At 42.3% G+C, this 15,307-nt stretch overlaps 1 protein-coding gene across 1 annotated transcript in view; it reads right to left on the minus strand.

Moving 5' to 3' along the window:
* LOC133354770 (carnitine O-acetyltransferase-like) overlaps positions 1–4,046 on the minus strand; it is a 39,825-nt gene extending 35,779 nt beyond the window's left edge. The window contains exon 1 of the mRNA XM_061571876.1: positions 3,507–4,046. Within this exon, the coding sequence (XP_061427860.1) occupies positions 3,507–3,533 (27 nt within the window). The 5' untranslated portion in view covers positions 3,534–4,046. The remainder of the gene's footprint in view (positions 1–3,506) is intronic.
* Positions 4,047–15,307: the final 11,261 nt, after the last annotated feature.

Below are 15,307 nucleotides of genomic sequence, written 5' to 3' on the forward strand. Positions count from 1 at the left end.
CTCATGATGGTTATTGGCAAAGGCTCATGATGACGATTTCAATGTGTGTATACACTGCAAGGACTGAGGTTGCTCAGTTGGTAGGGTAGCAAGCTCTTGTTTATTAAGTCGTCGATTGTTTGTTTGAATTACACTGCGGTGTCTTTCTGTGACGTACAAGTTCACACGATGGTAGATTGAAAACTAATTTATTTAGAATTATGTTTACTTTGTTGTCCTTCCCCCACACCTACGATTTCCACGGTTGGCAACGTACGGTGCGAAAGAAGTCCAACATACATAAATACACGACTTAGTAAATATTTCTCAGTGGTGGGGAAATTTCGTACGATCTTGAGCACCCCTATGTGGGAAATGAACAGCAGTTACTCTCTCAGAGAGGCGAGTCCCTGCCAAATTAAATGTGGAATTTCCAACGCCGGTTCAAGATGAGCAGCGCCTGATACTTTTCTGGGTATATGGAGACATACTTAGCTTTTAATGTGTCTATATATACTGTGGACCGTATCATAATTAAACATGACGTGGGGACATGAGGGACATGTGGCACAAAAAAACTAATTCAACCGTTTCTTACAAGCAACATCTTATACATTTCCACAAAACAGCAGAACTATTACCCGCAACTCATATTTTATCTGTGGGAGCTGTAGGGTCTGCAGATACTCCTATTATCCGTGCACTATTCTTAATATTTTTAATATTTATCCACGTTTATTCCCATCCCATATTGCAGAACAACTTCCTATTATCCGAATTGTTTGTTTGCTATAAAGTTTTTAATAAATTAGCAGACATCACAGAAAATAGGATCTGCAATTTTTGCCCCCTACGTCACTACAAAAATTAGAAGTTATACTACATTTCTGACATAAAATCTACGCAATAAAATACCATTTACCCAGGGCCATTTGCGCATTTAGTATTAAGGTCCCGGGTGGATCTTTTCATAGGAGATGTTTGTTGAAAAATATCACTGGGAAATTATTTGATACAACTCAAAAAACGTGAAAGTATTTTTGTTGCAACAATCTAGAAGTTACGATGCTTGGGGTCTGGAGTTTAGCTGTGGAGATGACTGTGCGTATGCGGTACACACATCCCACACGTTGGCTTTGCGCACGGGCAACTATTTTTACCATTTTTTTTGGCGAGCAGATTTGGTTGGCTGACAGCTCTTGGTGTCCAGTAACAACTAATCACCCATCCCGATCAAGTGTTCCCTCCTAGTTAAATATAACCATGAGTTAGGTCAGGAAACCTGTAAACAATGACAAAATAAGACAGATGGAGGGAGGGCTGTGTCACTGTGGACACTGTTTGTACCTGGCAGTTACAATGAAAACTACATACATATATAGAGGCCTGGCATTTGACTTTGTTTTTTTTTTCTGAAACTGGTCAAAGTTTATTTACGAGCGAGTTCTTGACATTGTAAAAGTAACGACCATATTTGGAGACACTCATTGAGGAAGTTTGTAGCTGACTTACAGCTAACAGGAATGTGACTGCCAATTTTGGTTTCCATTCTGTCATAAAAGTGAGTTTCCATTCCAATAAAACAACCATGAACCAGATTTTGTAACCACAGTATAACAAATATATGAACATAAACACTACGATATTTAGACAGATTAATTTGCTATCAACGTGTTCCTGTACTTTTCTCGCTGTCTATTGAGTTTGTTACATAATAAATGTATTACATTTATCTGATTAGCCAAGGAAAGTATCTTTTTTCTCCATTATCCATGACTGCGAGCATAGTCCCCCCATTAAAAATGAAGTCGAGTTGCATGAATGTACCTTGGTGACATTCAATACTACTGGCGCGTGGACTGAATACATGGCTTGTTTTGTTGCCACCAGATCAATAGGGTTTCTATTTCAACCACCCTTGGAAAAACTTTACATGTATCAGTATCTGCTGTCGAGAATTTGCCCAACATTCTAATGCAGTGCCATTCTAAAGAAGTTCTGTGACACAAAGGCTTTTCTGGATAAAGGGTATATTTAGATTATTGTCTTTTATTTGAGTTTTTTTTTCATTTTAGCTATATTGCGAGTGTAGTTATGATTATCAGCTTTCACTGTATTTCGATTGGATTTTACCTATACAGAACTTGGGAGTGTGTTTTTTTCTAATGTACAGCGTTTAGAGATATTTCATTATGAAAAGGCTCATCATGAAATCAAGATTATCATTATTCATGATCCGCTGCAGAACGAATGCTTCCCCCACGCCGCATCGATCATACTTCGCCATGCTGGTCAGCTATAGTTGGTAACAGGCAGAAGTGGGGAAGGTCAGGTCTGGCCATGGCCAGGAATCACATTTACGTTGCACGGTTTATAATGCAGTGGCTTATAAAAATAACAATAATTAACCACACACTCGCGGTAAATCTTCCTGGCAACAACAAAAATATCCAAAGGTAACACAAATCTGAGCCGGAGACGAGCTATGTGCATTGTGAAGAAACCTAACACAGCCATAAACAACAGGACGAGTTTGAAATTCTGTGCCATATTTTTTTCTAAAATGCCAACAATGGCTCAGAGGACCACATTTTGATATCCGCTTAAAATATTCCTATTACTACACATATACACCGTAGAGTTTGCCCAATTGCTACTGGAGCCGAACCATACGAGAGAAAACAAGATGACGCAATGGTTGTTTTTTGCATCGTGTAACCAAGAGGCTTGTGAATGTCTCAAGAACATCCCTTCCAGCCACCCCCACGTAAGATGAAACATTCCAAAAGGTCGCAGGTGCAGGCCGTTGTTGCTATGGCCCTCAAGACTTTTGCAGCGGACTGCACCAATGTCCGTATTGTAGATGGGGAGGGAGGAGGTATTATGGAGATGAAATGCATATCCCCTTCCATTATTTCCCCACGTAAAGGTCGTTTCTCAAGGATAGGCGTGTTTGGGCGTGATAGTGAGTGGGTCCTTCCAGAAACAGAATGTGCAGCAGCAGCAAGGGGATACCAATCTGGCAGGGCTGCACCATCGCAGAATGTGCATGCGAGGCACCCGAGGCAAATGTTTGCGCGTAGATCAAAATGCACGGTGCTAACTGGGGTTGCTGTCAAAACGGGGTAGCGACGACGACGACGACGACAATTTATTATTGTGTCAAGGGCAGTGAGGACTTTTGTGAGCAGGAAATACAAAAGGGGGGGAGGAAGACAAAAACAACACAACACAGCTGTTATCGGGGCATGCAAAAGGCGAAAGATGTCTCACACACACAGCGTCTTGCAACATTGATTGCGCTGGGGGTAGTGGGTGGTTGCACGGTGGGTGGCACAGTGAGACAATCTAACGGTGATCACAGTGACAGGCAGTGTATGTCCCCCCTACACCCTCGCAACCACGAGCATTGATAACAGTTCTGAAACCCACAATTAGCCCGGGCACACAACATCATCATCCGCCCAATGCACGCTTTGAATCGTTACGAAACGACGGCGTAAGACGAAGCACGCACCACGACTTACCACTGTAATTCTCAGAAGAGACAGCATCTTCTCGTCACGTCGGCTCGTCAAGAGAGCGAGACGAAGGAAAGGGATGGTGACTGATGATGACGATGGGAAGAAGACGACGAAGCTTTTGCTTGCTTGCCTTGGCCCCTTCGTTGTGGTTTGTTTTATTCTTCAACGCTCGCATTGCAGCTCGCTGGCCTGCGCTGGTGAACGCCGATTCGCCACGGGACACGACATGACAGCACCGTCAACAACAACACCACCACCACCAACAACAACAACAACCACCACTGGGCAGAAGGGGACACACGGGACACGCGTGTGTGGGTGTCTCCGTGTGTCAAGGCAAAGGGGGAGGGGCAAGGCGAGTTGGCTCCTCCCCCCGTGCATTACAAGCCACGCCCACATCGCTCGCCCCTCCCACCAATGCCCTTCAACAACGGTGGGCCATGGCTAAGGAAAGGCAATTCGAAACTTAATTGAGACCTTTATTTCGTGATTGACCGGTAATAAAGTATGGGGAAATAAGAGGGTTTTTTTTTACCCCTCTGCGAGGAATCATGTCTGCATTAACCACACGCAATTGTATGATGGTGAACGTGCAAGCAAAACATGCTCTTCTTGAATTTCGATTTAAAGCTTTCGTGACTGCAGGGATTCATCTTCTTGGTTCTTTTGGTAAAGTCACGCAGCCTGGTGGTGCCCATTCAGACGCTGTCTTTTCGACAGACCTGTTCTTCACCTGAGGACGGCTGCTTGCGTTGTGGCCGAAACGTGAGAATGATTTTATGTATAATTTTTATTATTTTATTATTTCCGTTCTACGTGACTTTACCGAAATAACCAAGAAGATGCTCTTATTTCGGTAAAGTCACGTAGAAGGGAAATAATACAAATAAGAATTTAATTTTATTATGGTTTATTTTTATTATTTTATTATTTCCCTTCTACGTGACTTTACCGAAAGAACCATGAAGATGAATCCCTGCAGTCACGAAAGCTTTAAATCGAAAAACATGCTCTGATAATTAATATTGTCTTTGAAACTGTTCGGTCTGTACCAGACGTTCGCCGTTCTCTGGGTTGACACTGGTGAGACAAGGCCCTAAAGAAGGCTGTCTCTGGTGTAAGCCAATCAGTGTAAAACAAACAATGCCTTATATAATTACACTTATATAACACAATTATTGTTCCTGGATAGTAAGCGTTATTTCCTAATTGATTATGCCTCAAACGTACAGAAAATGGCGATTATTCCCCACAAACTTTGATTTTGTGACCAGGACAGTGATATTTTGAATTTACCTATTTTCAATTTGGGAGAATTTGTGTATTTTTGTTCATATACAGTCAGGAAAAAATATATGAATCAAAACGAACATGTATTTATGCTAAAGTAATACAAAAATGAGTACAAAAGATTTAGAAGTGAGTAATTTTTCGAGATTTACGATTCTACTGTAAATCACTTTTACGAATCAGCTCCCAAATGTAGTCTCATGTTCTCGTTATACTGTCCTTGGTAACGGCGTTCAAAGTCCAGTATATCCTGGTGGAAGCGCTCGCCTTGCTCCTCCAAGTATACGCTCCCATGTTCTCCTTGAATTTGTCAAGATGAGCATCAAGCATATGGACTTTGAGGGACATCCTACAGCCCATTGTGCCGTAGTTCTCCACCAGAGTCTCAACCAGCTCCACATAGTTTTCGACCTTGTGATTGCCCAGGAAGCCACGAACCACTGCGACAAAGCTGTCCCAAGCCACTTTCGCCTTACTAGTGAGCTTCTTGGGGAATTCATTGCACTCCAGGATTTTCTTTATCTGTGGTCTGACGAAGACACCGGCTTTGACCTTTGCCTCAGACAGCTTAGGGAAGAAGTCTTGAAGGTACTTGAAGGATGCCGACTCCTTATCTACAGCTCTGACAAATTGTTCCATAAGGCCCAATTTGATGTGCAGTGGTGGCATCAGCACCTTCCGGTGGTCCACCAGTGGCTCCCACTTGACGTTGTTCCTCCCCAAAGAGAACTCGGTCCACTGTGGCCAGTCCCGTCTGTGGTAATGCGCCTTGGTGTCCCTACTGTCCCAAAGGCAAAGATAGCAGGGAAACTTGGTCAAACCGCCTTGGAGACCCATCAGGAATGCCACCATTTTGAAGTCTCCGGTGACCTCCCAGCCATACTCATCATACTTCAAGGCGTCCAGCAAGGTCTTGATGCTGTTGTAATCCTCTTTGAGGTGCACCGAGTGAGCCAGGGGAAGAGACGGGGTACTTGTTACCATTATGGAGCAGCACGGCTTTGAGGCTCCTGGATGAGCTGTCAATGAAGAGACGCCACTCATTCTGGTGACAGGCTATTCCGATTGCCTCGAACAGACTGGTCCATTGTGGCAGAAGCAGAGCCTATCTTGACGGGTGAAGAAGCTGCAAAAAGGTTGGTGACGCTTCCTATGATCTGCGAGTTGGCACACTTTCATCCAACAAGTTCCACTGCTTGAGCCTAGACGTCAAAAGCTCGGCATTGGACTTGGTGAGACCAAGATCCCTGATCAAGTCGTTGAGGTCTTTTTGGTTGGGGTAGTATGAGTTTCTCTCCTCAGCTCCACCTCTGAAATTGTCATCTGGATCTACAACGTCTTCCTCCCTCTCTCTTCTAAAGATGGCTGTTCTCTCTCCGGAGGAGTGGGTATGGGGAGCTCATGGCAGTGTGGCACCGGGGTGATGGATTAAGGAAGGTCCGGATACGTGATAGCTGGTGCATTCCTGCCAGTCCAACGTTTGGAAGGGTTCGCTATGCAAAAGTAGCAGTTGCTTGAGTGGTCAGTGGGTTCCTGCCAAATTCTTGGGATAGTTAACTTCATGGCTCTCTTTTCCCCTCTGTACCATCCTACAAAAATACATTTATTTCACCCATGATTAATGTGTAAGAGATTCTCGCAACATTTTTCATATATGATATATATTTTTTCAATAACATTGAAAATTGTAAAACATTTTAAAATAAAAACACTTTTACAGTTTAAAAATTGTAACACATTTTATAACATAAAATTCCAAGTAACAATTGTCCATCTTACCTTCCAGACTTTTTTTGCATTGCTCGCAGGTGAAATGAGGTGCAAAGGGTTTGTCTTGATCCCCTACAGGCATGCCGAAAAATGCCTTGTAGGCCTCACACATCTTAGCAGATGCTTCCTCAGAGTACTTTTTCGCTCGTCTTCATAAATTGGTCGCAGACATAGCAAAATGCGTCTGCCGGATGCTTGCAGCCTCTGGATGTCATCTCATAAAAATTCAAATATGTGTCCACTTAGCAGCTGGAACTAAACTTAACTGGTGGGCTTAAGGCCCCTGTATTTATACTACTATTGATATTACTGGAAAGTTCTATACTGTTCCAGAAGTTACTCCAAGTTTACTCAGCACTGAATCTATCTGGAATGTTCTGGAAAATAGGTACATTTCAAAATATCAATGTCCTGGTCACAAAAGCAAAGTTTCTCGGGAATAACAGTCATTCTCTGTACTGTTGAGGCATAAGCAATTAGGAAATAACACTTACTACCCAGGAACAAAAAGAAATAAAAAAATGTTACACTGTTATAAATGCATGTTTTGTTTGCATGTTCACCACACAATTACGTGTGGTTAATGCAGATATGATCCCTTGCAAAAGGTTTATCTTTGGTGTTTGATCATCTTAACACCTCTTCTTGGTTCTTTCGGTAAAGTCACGTAGAAGGGAAGTAATAAAATAATAAAAATAAACATAATAAAATATTATGTTTTATTTTTATTATTTTATTATAAAATAAAACATATTTTATTATGTTTTATTTTTATTATTTTATTACTTCCCTTCTACGTGACTTTACCGAAAGAACCAAGAAGATGAATCCCTGCAGTCACGAAAGCTTTAAATCGAAATCTTAACACCTGTTTTATTGCCAGAGAGGGTTAAACCTATTCTTATTGTTTCACACGATTTGGCACTCTCTCGCCAGAACCGCACCGCTGTGCCCAACTTACAACGGGAATTGGCCACCCCAACCCCGGCGTGTCCAAAGGACATTGGTGGTGTGGCCGTTCATAGCCAAGTTGCTTCTTCTTCTGCCGGTGTCGCGGCGAGCTGATGGAAACAGCCTAACCTTGAGAATTTAATCCACGCGTTTAGCGGCAGCAGCTATTATTATTGCTGCTGCAGCAGCGCACAGCAAGCCACTCTGCGTGGCTGTGGAGTTTAATGCCATTATATTGACGTGTGCTGTCCGTTAGACGTAAGCCTGCACGTCCGGTCATTTGCGACCAGGTCGCTTCTGAAAAATAAGTTCACACCTTAGTGGGTTTTACTGGGTAAGATGTAAAAAAGAAAAGTCCAGCTGTATTTGTATGCTTTTAAGTGATTTTTTCACCTTACTTTGCACACCTATCATATTTTTGTATCGTAACGTTTTGACCCACCCTACTTACATCTGTGAAAAAGAGCTTTACAGCTCGTCGGATTCCTCCAGTATAAATATTCTGATTCTGATCTCAGTCATGCACAGGTGGTGCATCCGCAAGTCATCGTCGTCACTCAACCCATGGCACTTGCACCTGTCCACTGCCCTGCCAGCGATCCTTTGACACTTCACGCGGCCTCAAAGTGCACCTAGCCTGGCACAAGTGGTGTGGTCACATCACCGACACTTAGTGGCGAATGGCGGCTGTTGTTGTCCAGGGCTGGACTGTGTTTCCCACTCGTGTACCTATCGTTGGCTCTTTGACTCATTTGGCTCTCTGTTTGACTCACTGTTGTTGACCTTATATCTCGTGATGCTCTGTAGAAACAAACATTATCATGTTTAGCCACATATTCTGGCTGTACGGGAATATATTTTACAACAACACACTAAGATGTGCATTGCATTTGCAGCAGTTCAGTTATACGCATTAGCGTGACCTCAAGTTCATGACAAGTGCGTTGTCATTGAGTTGTTAAATATAAGGTGTGCTGGTCTGGCCTGCAACCATTTTCTGTTGTGATGGGGTTTCTCGTACATTTTCAAGTTTGAAATGATTCCATTAAGAGGCAGAGGACATAACAAAAAATTCTAGAGTTACGTCAATCTGCTGTTAGATGAAGGCAAGAAGACCTCCCCACTGCTTCATGTAATGAGCAGTTGTTTGACCATACTTCACCACACCAGTCATTATAGATTGGTGAAGCTGGACTTTAGACTAGTTAAGTTATCATTGATGTTAGCTGTGCTCAGGACTTATCCTGGAAGCCACTGCTCACCCCCTCCATCAACTTGTGGGAATAAAAAAACCTGTTTGTATTCAAAAGGGTTGAGTAATTTAACATTCCCTGAATCATAATTGCTTATAAGAATAGGCCTTACCCTTTTTTGCAATAAACAGGTGGTAAGATATTCAAACACCAAAAAGATATCTTTTTCAAGGAATGTATTTGGTGTTTGAACATCTTAACACCTGTTTTATTTCCAGAAACGATAATGCCTTTTCTTTTTTTCACCGTGTTGATACTGGCAAAAGGTCCCCAATATATAATTGCTGATCTTACATAATAGCTACTTGTTTTTGTCTTGTAATGAATAAACTGTAAAATATTTTACAGTCGTATCCCGAATAGAAGTCTAAATGCATTTATTTGACGGAATGTAAAATATGTATTATTTAAGTAACACGAGTAAGTTAATACTTTTGTAAACACGTAAACATTTATCATCCTAACACCTAACAACTGTTATTCAAATAACACATTGGAATGGAAAGTGAATACACATTGAATGGTCGATTGGGAACGTGTTGTTCGTGGCAGTGCAGTTCCAATCGTCTGAGTTTGACTCCCAGCTCAGACCAACATCAGACCCCAGGCCCTGCACAAACCCACGGTGACCAGCATGGTGAAGCATGAGTGACACAACATGGGGAGTTTCTCATCCAGCAGTGGATTGGCAAAGGGCTGTAGATTATAATTATGATGCTAAGTACCTATAGGGACCCACACTACACATGAGGTGAGCACCATCACCCAAGGCTATTTTTGTATTTGAATGTTCAGATAATGGATATGTGCCAATCGCTATTAAAGTCCAGTGTATTTTAATTAGATACATTACATGGGTTCTGCTAAGCCACAACTGACTCATGGACCACGACACATTGGTTAAGGTATAACATGGATTATTCGGGTTTCGCAACCACAACAAGCCATATAGATTAAAAAAAACGTGCTCCTGTAGTTAATTGTTAAACCAGGGCGTAGGATTTCGCGGACCTGCTGTATTACTATCCAATGTCTGTTGAGGTTGTATCGCGTATTTGTTTGCCATGGAGTCCAACGTTTTTCTCCACGTGCTGGAAACTGAACTCAGTAAACTACTATACCTAAAACAGTTCCTAAATTATCTCCTGTAAAAGTTCCCAACGTGTATAGAAAACTGACACATGGCATTACTGTCATGAATAAACACTTGGCCGATGTGTGTGATAGAAAGGAAACGTGCACGATCAGGACAAACAAAAATACCTGTTGAGCCGGTATTGCCTGCTTTGGCAGATAACTTAGGCATGAAGGTCAGGCTATTCTCAACAACTTTCACGCGTTAACTTGAAAGCTATTTGTCATTTAGGTCACATGATACCACTGGGCTAGGCCGAGAGGCAATCTAAGTACTGTATAGTTATAGGCTATATGCTTTATCATTGACAAAGTAACGCATGCATATTCCCAAACAAACGCTGGGTGGCAGTTCAGAACCAATGATGGTGGAAATCAATATTTCAATGACATACAGCATTGTCTTCATAGGACTACCGTTATTTATTTTTCAGAATGAAGTATGCATTGTATTGCCCATAGAGGGATTACGGGTTGAATTGGCCCCATTTGGCATTTGAACTCACGTTATATTTTTTAAGTTAATTTTGTGTACAAATGACGTCACGCGATTTCTAGCGATTTTTGACCCCCCCCCCTTATCCCACGGCTTCACAAAAAGTCAGACCCCCTCAAATATGACGTCACAAAGCTCTGCCCCCCCCCGCCCCCCCCAAAACATATTTCCATTTTGAAAATAAAACATGCTTCAAATCTTCATGGTTCTTTCGGTAAAGTCACGTAGAAGGAAAATAATAAAATAATAAAAATAAAACATAATAAAATACAATTCTCACGAAGTTTCGGCCACAACGCAAGCAGCCGTCCTCAGGTGAAGAACGGGTCTGTCGGAAAGACAGCGTCTGAATGAGCACCACCAAGCTTGGCAGCGTATATTTAAGCTGGGTTAGAGGGGGAAAGGCGCCTTGACAAAGACATTTGCATATCAAGATGAATTTAGCATATTTATGGAAAATGCAGATATGGGATTAGTCACTACTTGTGGAATGCGTAGGAGGGGGTCTCAAAGTCATATTATGCCCGTGCATTATGTAGGATTAGCAGCATCATTTCTTCAAATCGCTTTAAACTATTGTCATTGTATTTAATGTGGCGCTGCACTCTGATGTTGTAGGAGTGTTATTATAACAATTAGTGTTGTTATAACAATTCTAAATTTATTTTAAGTTGCGCATTTTGATGTGACGTCAAATTTTTCAACCCCCCCCCCCCCTCGTCACACATCGTCACAAATGCCTAACCCCCCCAAGGTGCGTGACGTCATTTATGGACGGTCGCTAACCAGGTGAGAACTCAAGAGGCCAGGATGGAGTCACATTTGCAAGAGTGACCTGGGTAACCAAGATGACAAAATCATAACAAGAAAGTCTTAATGATAATGAGCTGCGTGCATTGCCATATTGCCACAAAGATCACATGACGTCATACTTGTATTGGTTTGTCACTTTTCTTTTTCGTTTAACACATTCCTGCGGAGGGAGCTGGTAGGAACGTTGGGTTGCTCGGTCAATGGCCAGGGTCAACGGCGGCGTGGTGTATTCCGCAAATATGGCCGATTGTGAGGGCGGGCACAAGCCGGCGTGAGTAGGTTAAACGTTGAGTTTTATCAGGGCACCACGGGGTGACCAGCCCCTCCCCACCCAGCCCCACCCCTCCCACCCCCCACCCAGCCCCACCCTCCCCACCCAGCCCCTCCCCACCCTTCCCACCCAGCTCCTCCCCACCCTCCCCACCCAGCCCCTCCCCACCCTCCCCACCCAGCCCCTCTCCACCCTCCCCTCCCCACCCAGCCCCACCCTCCCCACCCAGCCCCTCCTCACCCTCCCCACCCAGCCCCTCCCCACCCTCCCCTCTCTTCCCATTTTTGGATGCACGACGGACGGACGGACACAATAATCCCCTGTGGGCTGGTGGAACCAGGTGGTTCCTACCAGTATAATTATGTGAATTGCTCTGTACGCCATCTTTAGATGCTTTTGTACAGCATAGATATTTCTAAATGAGCATCATTCAATGCATTTATTTAGATTTGCCACTTCCAGTTGTAATCATCATCACGAGCCATTTCTCCATCGACTGCTGGATGATGGCCCATCCATGTCGTCAGCATCGCTATTGCAGCTGTCACATAATTTAACTATTGTCCCTTCTAGAAATTGTGTCTGCACAAGCCCACTAATTATCTTAACAAAAGCCTAGGAATTGTATTATTTCACATGCATTGGTACTTTCTAGAATCTGATTTATATCTTGATTTGAAGCTTTCGTGACTGCAGGAATCCATACTCTTTGGTTCTTTCGGTAAAGTCACGTAGGTATAAAATAAAATAAATCATGACGTTTCGGAAAAGCTTTCCCACCTGATGACGGTCGTTTGTGTTGCACCCAAAACATCGTGATTTATTTTATTTTATACCTACGTGACTTTACCAAAGATTTTGTTTCACCGTGGAAAATACTTTTCATTAACCAGCTTGCTCTCATGGTTGGTTGGCATCTGCATTGACTGTTATTCTGGTCTATGTGGTCTTCATGTCTAGTTCATGTACATAAATAAGATGCTAATGGTTTGTAATTCATTCTAGATTTGAAGTTTCCGTGACTGCAAGGGTCCATACTCTTTGGTTTTTTCGGTAAAGTCACGTAAGTAAAAAATAAAATAAAAATAATTTAAATCACGACGTTTCAGATACAGTAATTTTGCTGTGACGGTGCCACCTGAAGACGGAAGCTTGTGTTGCCTCCGAAACGTCATGATTACATTTATTTTATTTTCCTTTTTACCTACGTGACTTTGCCGAAAAAACCAAAGGGTTTGTAATTCGTTACTTTCGTATCCCCGATTGTTCAACGGACCAAGAATCGAGGCATCATTCAACGACTTGAGGCAATTTCTGTGCAATCATTTAATAAATGGCTCAGATAACTTTGATCCAGCAGTAGGTCCCACTTCTTTGATGTCCAAAGTGATTATTTTCCGGGAGCTTTCTCTGGAGGAAGAATTGTTACCTCTTACAGGTGTATAATCTAGGGCAGCGGTCGGGAACCTTTTTGACTGGGAGAGCCATAGAAGCCAAATATTTCTAAATATATTTCATTGAAAGCCATATAGCATTTTTAACGTATAATAAATTAAATATGTCTTACTTTTAATGCGACTTCTGGTGCTGCATGGTTTTGCTGATGGCCTTGTAGTCTGGTTCATACGTGGTGAGGTTGAGCTTCGTGCAGGCGTGACCCGTGAAATTTATCTTCAAAACTAATTTCTGTTTGCTTTAAAATGACACAGTATTATTAAGCAATATCACAAGTATTTTAAAATCAGTTCTAAACTGATTTTTTTTCAACTCTAAATTGTCTGGGAGCCATATGCCGTCACTGGAAGAGCCATATATGGCTCGCGAGCCATAGGTTCCCGACCGCTGATCTAGAACATCCTCCTCCTCGCCTGAAAAATAATAATAGTTTCCTGAGGTGTATGCACTGCAATGACCACAACACAAGTAGTCAAAAAAGCAAACAAAAAGAAGCAACTCTGATAAGGATGATAATATGCACTGTCCTTGAAGTTGATTGGCCCACACCCGAGACGGCTTTCTTTAGAGCCTAGTCCCCATTGGTGTAGGGCCAGATGACACCAGAAGGCGTACAACTCAAACACAGTGCAATATCAGAGTATTGAGAGCTCGGGTTAAGCATTTACACTATGAGATCTCTTTTACCAGTGGCAAATATAATAGTAGGTTTTTACCCTTTTAACTGGTACAAAACTGACACCTTTATTCAAGGCATCATGTTTGCAATGACCACAACACAAGTAGTCCAAAAAGCAAACAAAAAGAAGCAACTCTGATAAGGATGATAATATGCACTGTCCTTGAAGTTGATTGGCCCACACCCGAGACGGCTTTCTTTAGAGCCTAGTCCCCATTGGTGTAGGGCCAGATGACACCAGAAGGCGTACAACTCAAACACAGTGCAATATCAGAGTATTGAGAGCTCGGGGTAAGCATTTACACTATGAGATCTCTTTTACCAGTGGCAAAATATAATAGTAGGTTTTTACCCTTTTAACTGGTACAAAACTGACACCTTTATTCAAGGCATCATGTTTGCAATGACCACAACACAAGTAGTCAAAAAAGCAAACAAAAAGAAGCAACTCTGATAAGGATGATAATATGCACTGTCCTTGAAGTTGATTGGCCCACACCCGAGACGGCTTTCTTTAGAGCCTAGTCCCCATTGGTGTAGGGCCAGATGACACCAGAAGGCGTACAACTCAAACACAGTGCAATATCAGAGTATTGAGAGCTCGGGGTAAGCATTTACACTATGAGATCTCTTTTACCAGTGGCAAAATATAATAGTAGGTTTTTACCCTTTTAACTGGTACAAAACTGACACCTTTATTCAAGACATCATGTTTGCAATGACCACAACACAAGTAGTCAAAAAAGCAAACAAAAAGAAGCAACTCTGATAAGGATGATAATATGCACTGTCCTTGAAGTTGATTGGCCCACACCCGAGACGGCTTTCTTTAGAGCCTAGTCCCCATTGGTGTAGGGCCAGATGACACCAGAAGGCGTACAACTCAAACACAGTGCAATATCAGAGTATTGAGAGCTCGGGGTAAGCATTTACACTATGAGATCTCTTTTACCAGTGGCAAAATATAATAGTAGGTTTTTACCCTTTTAACTGGTACAAAACTGACACCTTTATTCAAGGCATCATGTTTGCAATGACCACAACACAAGTAGTCAAAAAAGCAAACAAAAAGAAGCAACTCTGATAAGGATGATAATATGCACTGTCCTTGAAGTTGATTGGCCCACACCCGAGACGGCTTTCTTTAGAGCCTAGTCCCCATTGGTGTAGGGCCAGATGACACCAGAAGGCGTACAACTCAAACACAGTGCAATATCAGAGTATTGAGAGCTCGGGGTAAGCATTTACACTATGAGATCTCTTTTACCAGTGGCAAAATATAATAGTAGGTTTTTACCCTTTTAACTGGTACAAAACTGACAGTGCATATTATCATCCTTATCAGAGTTGCTTCTTTTTGTTTGCTTTTTTGACTACTTGTGTTGTGGTCATTGCAAACATGATGTCTTGAATAAAGGTGTCAGTTTTGTACCAGTTAAAAGGGTAAAAACCTACTATTATATTTTGCCACTGGTAAAAGAGATCTCATAGTGTAAATGCTTACCCCGAGCTCTCAATACTCTGATATTGCACTGTGTTTGAGTTGTACGCCTTCTGGTGTCATCTGGCCCTACACCAATGGGGACTAGGCTCTAAAGAAAGCCGTCTCGGGTGTGGGCCAATCAACTTCAAGGACAGTGCATATTATCATCCTTATCAGAGTTGCTTCTTTTTGTTTGCTTTTTTGACTAC

This window comes from Lethenteron reissneri, chromosome 48 (assembly GCF_015708825.2).
Source record: "Lethenteron reissneri isolate LAM-NWPU_2019-01 chromosome 48, ASM1570882v1, whole genome shotgun sequence".
NCBI classification, from domain to species: Eukaryota; Metazoa; Chordata; class Hyperoartia; order Petromyzontiformes; family Petromyzontidae; genus Lethenteron; species Lethenteron reissneri.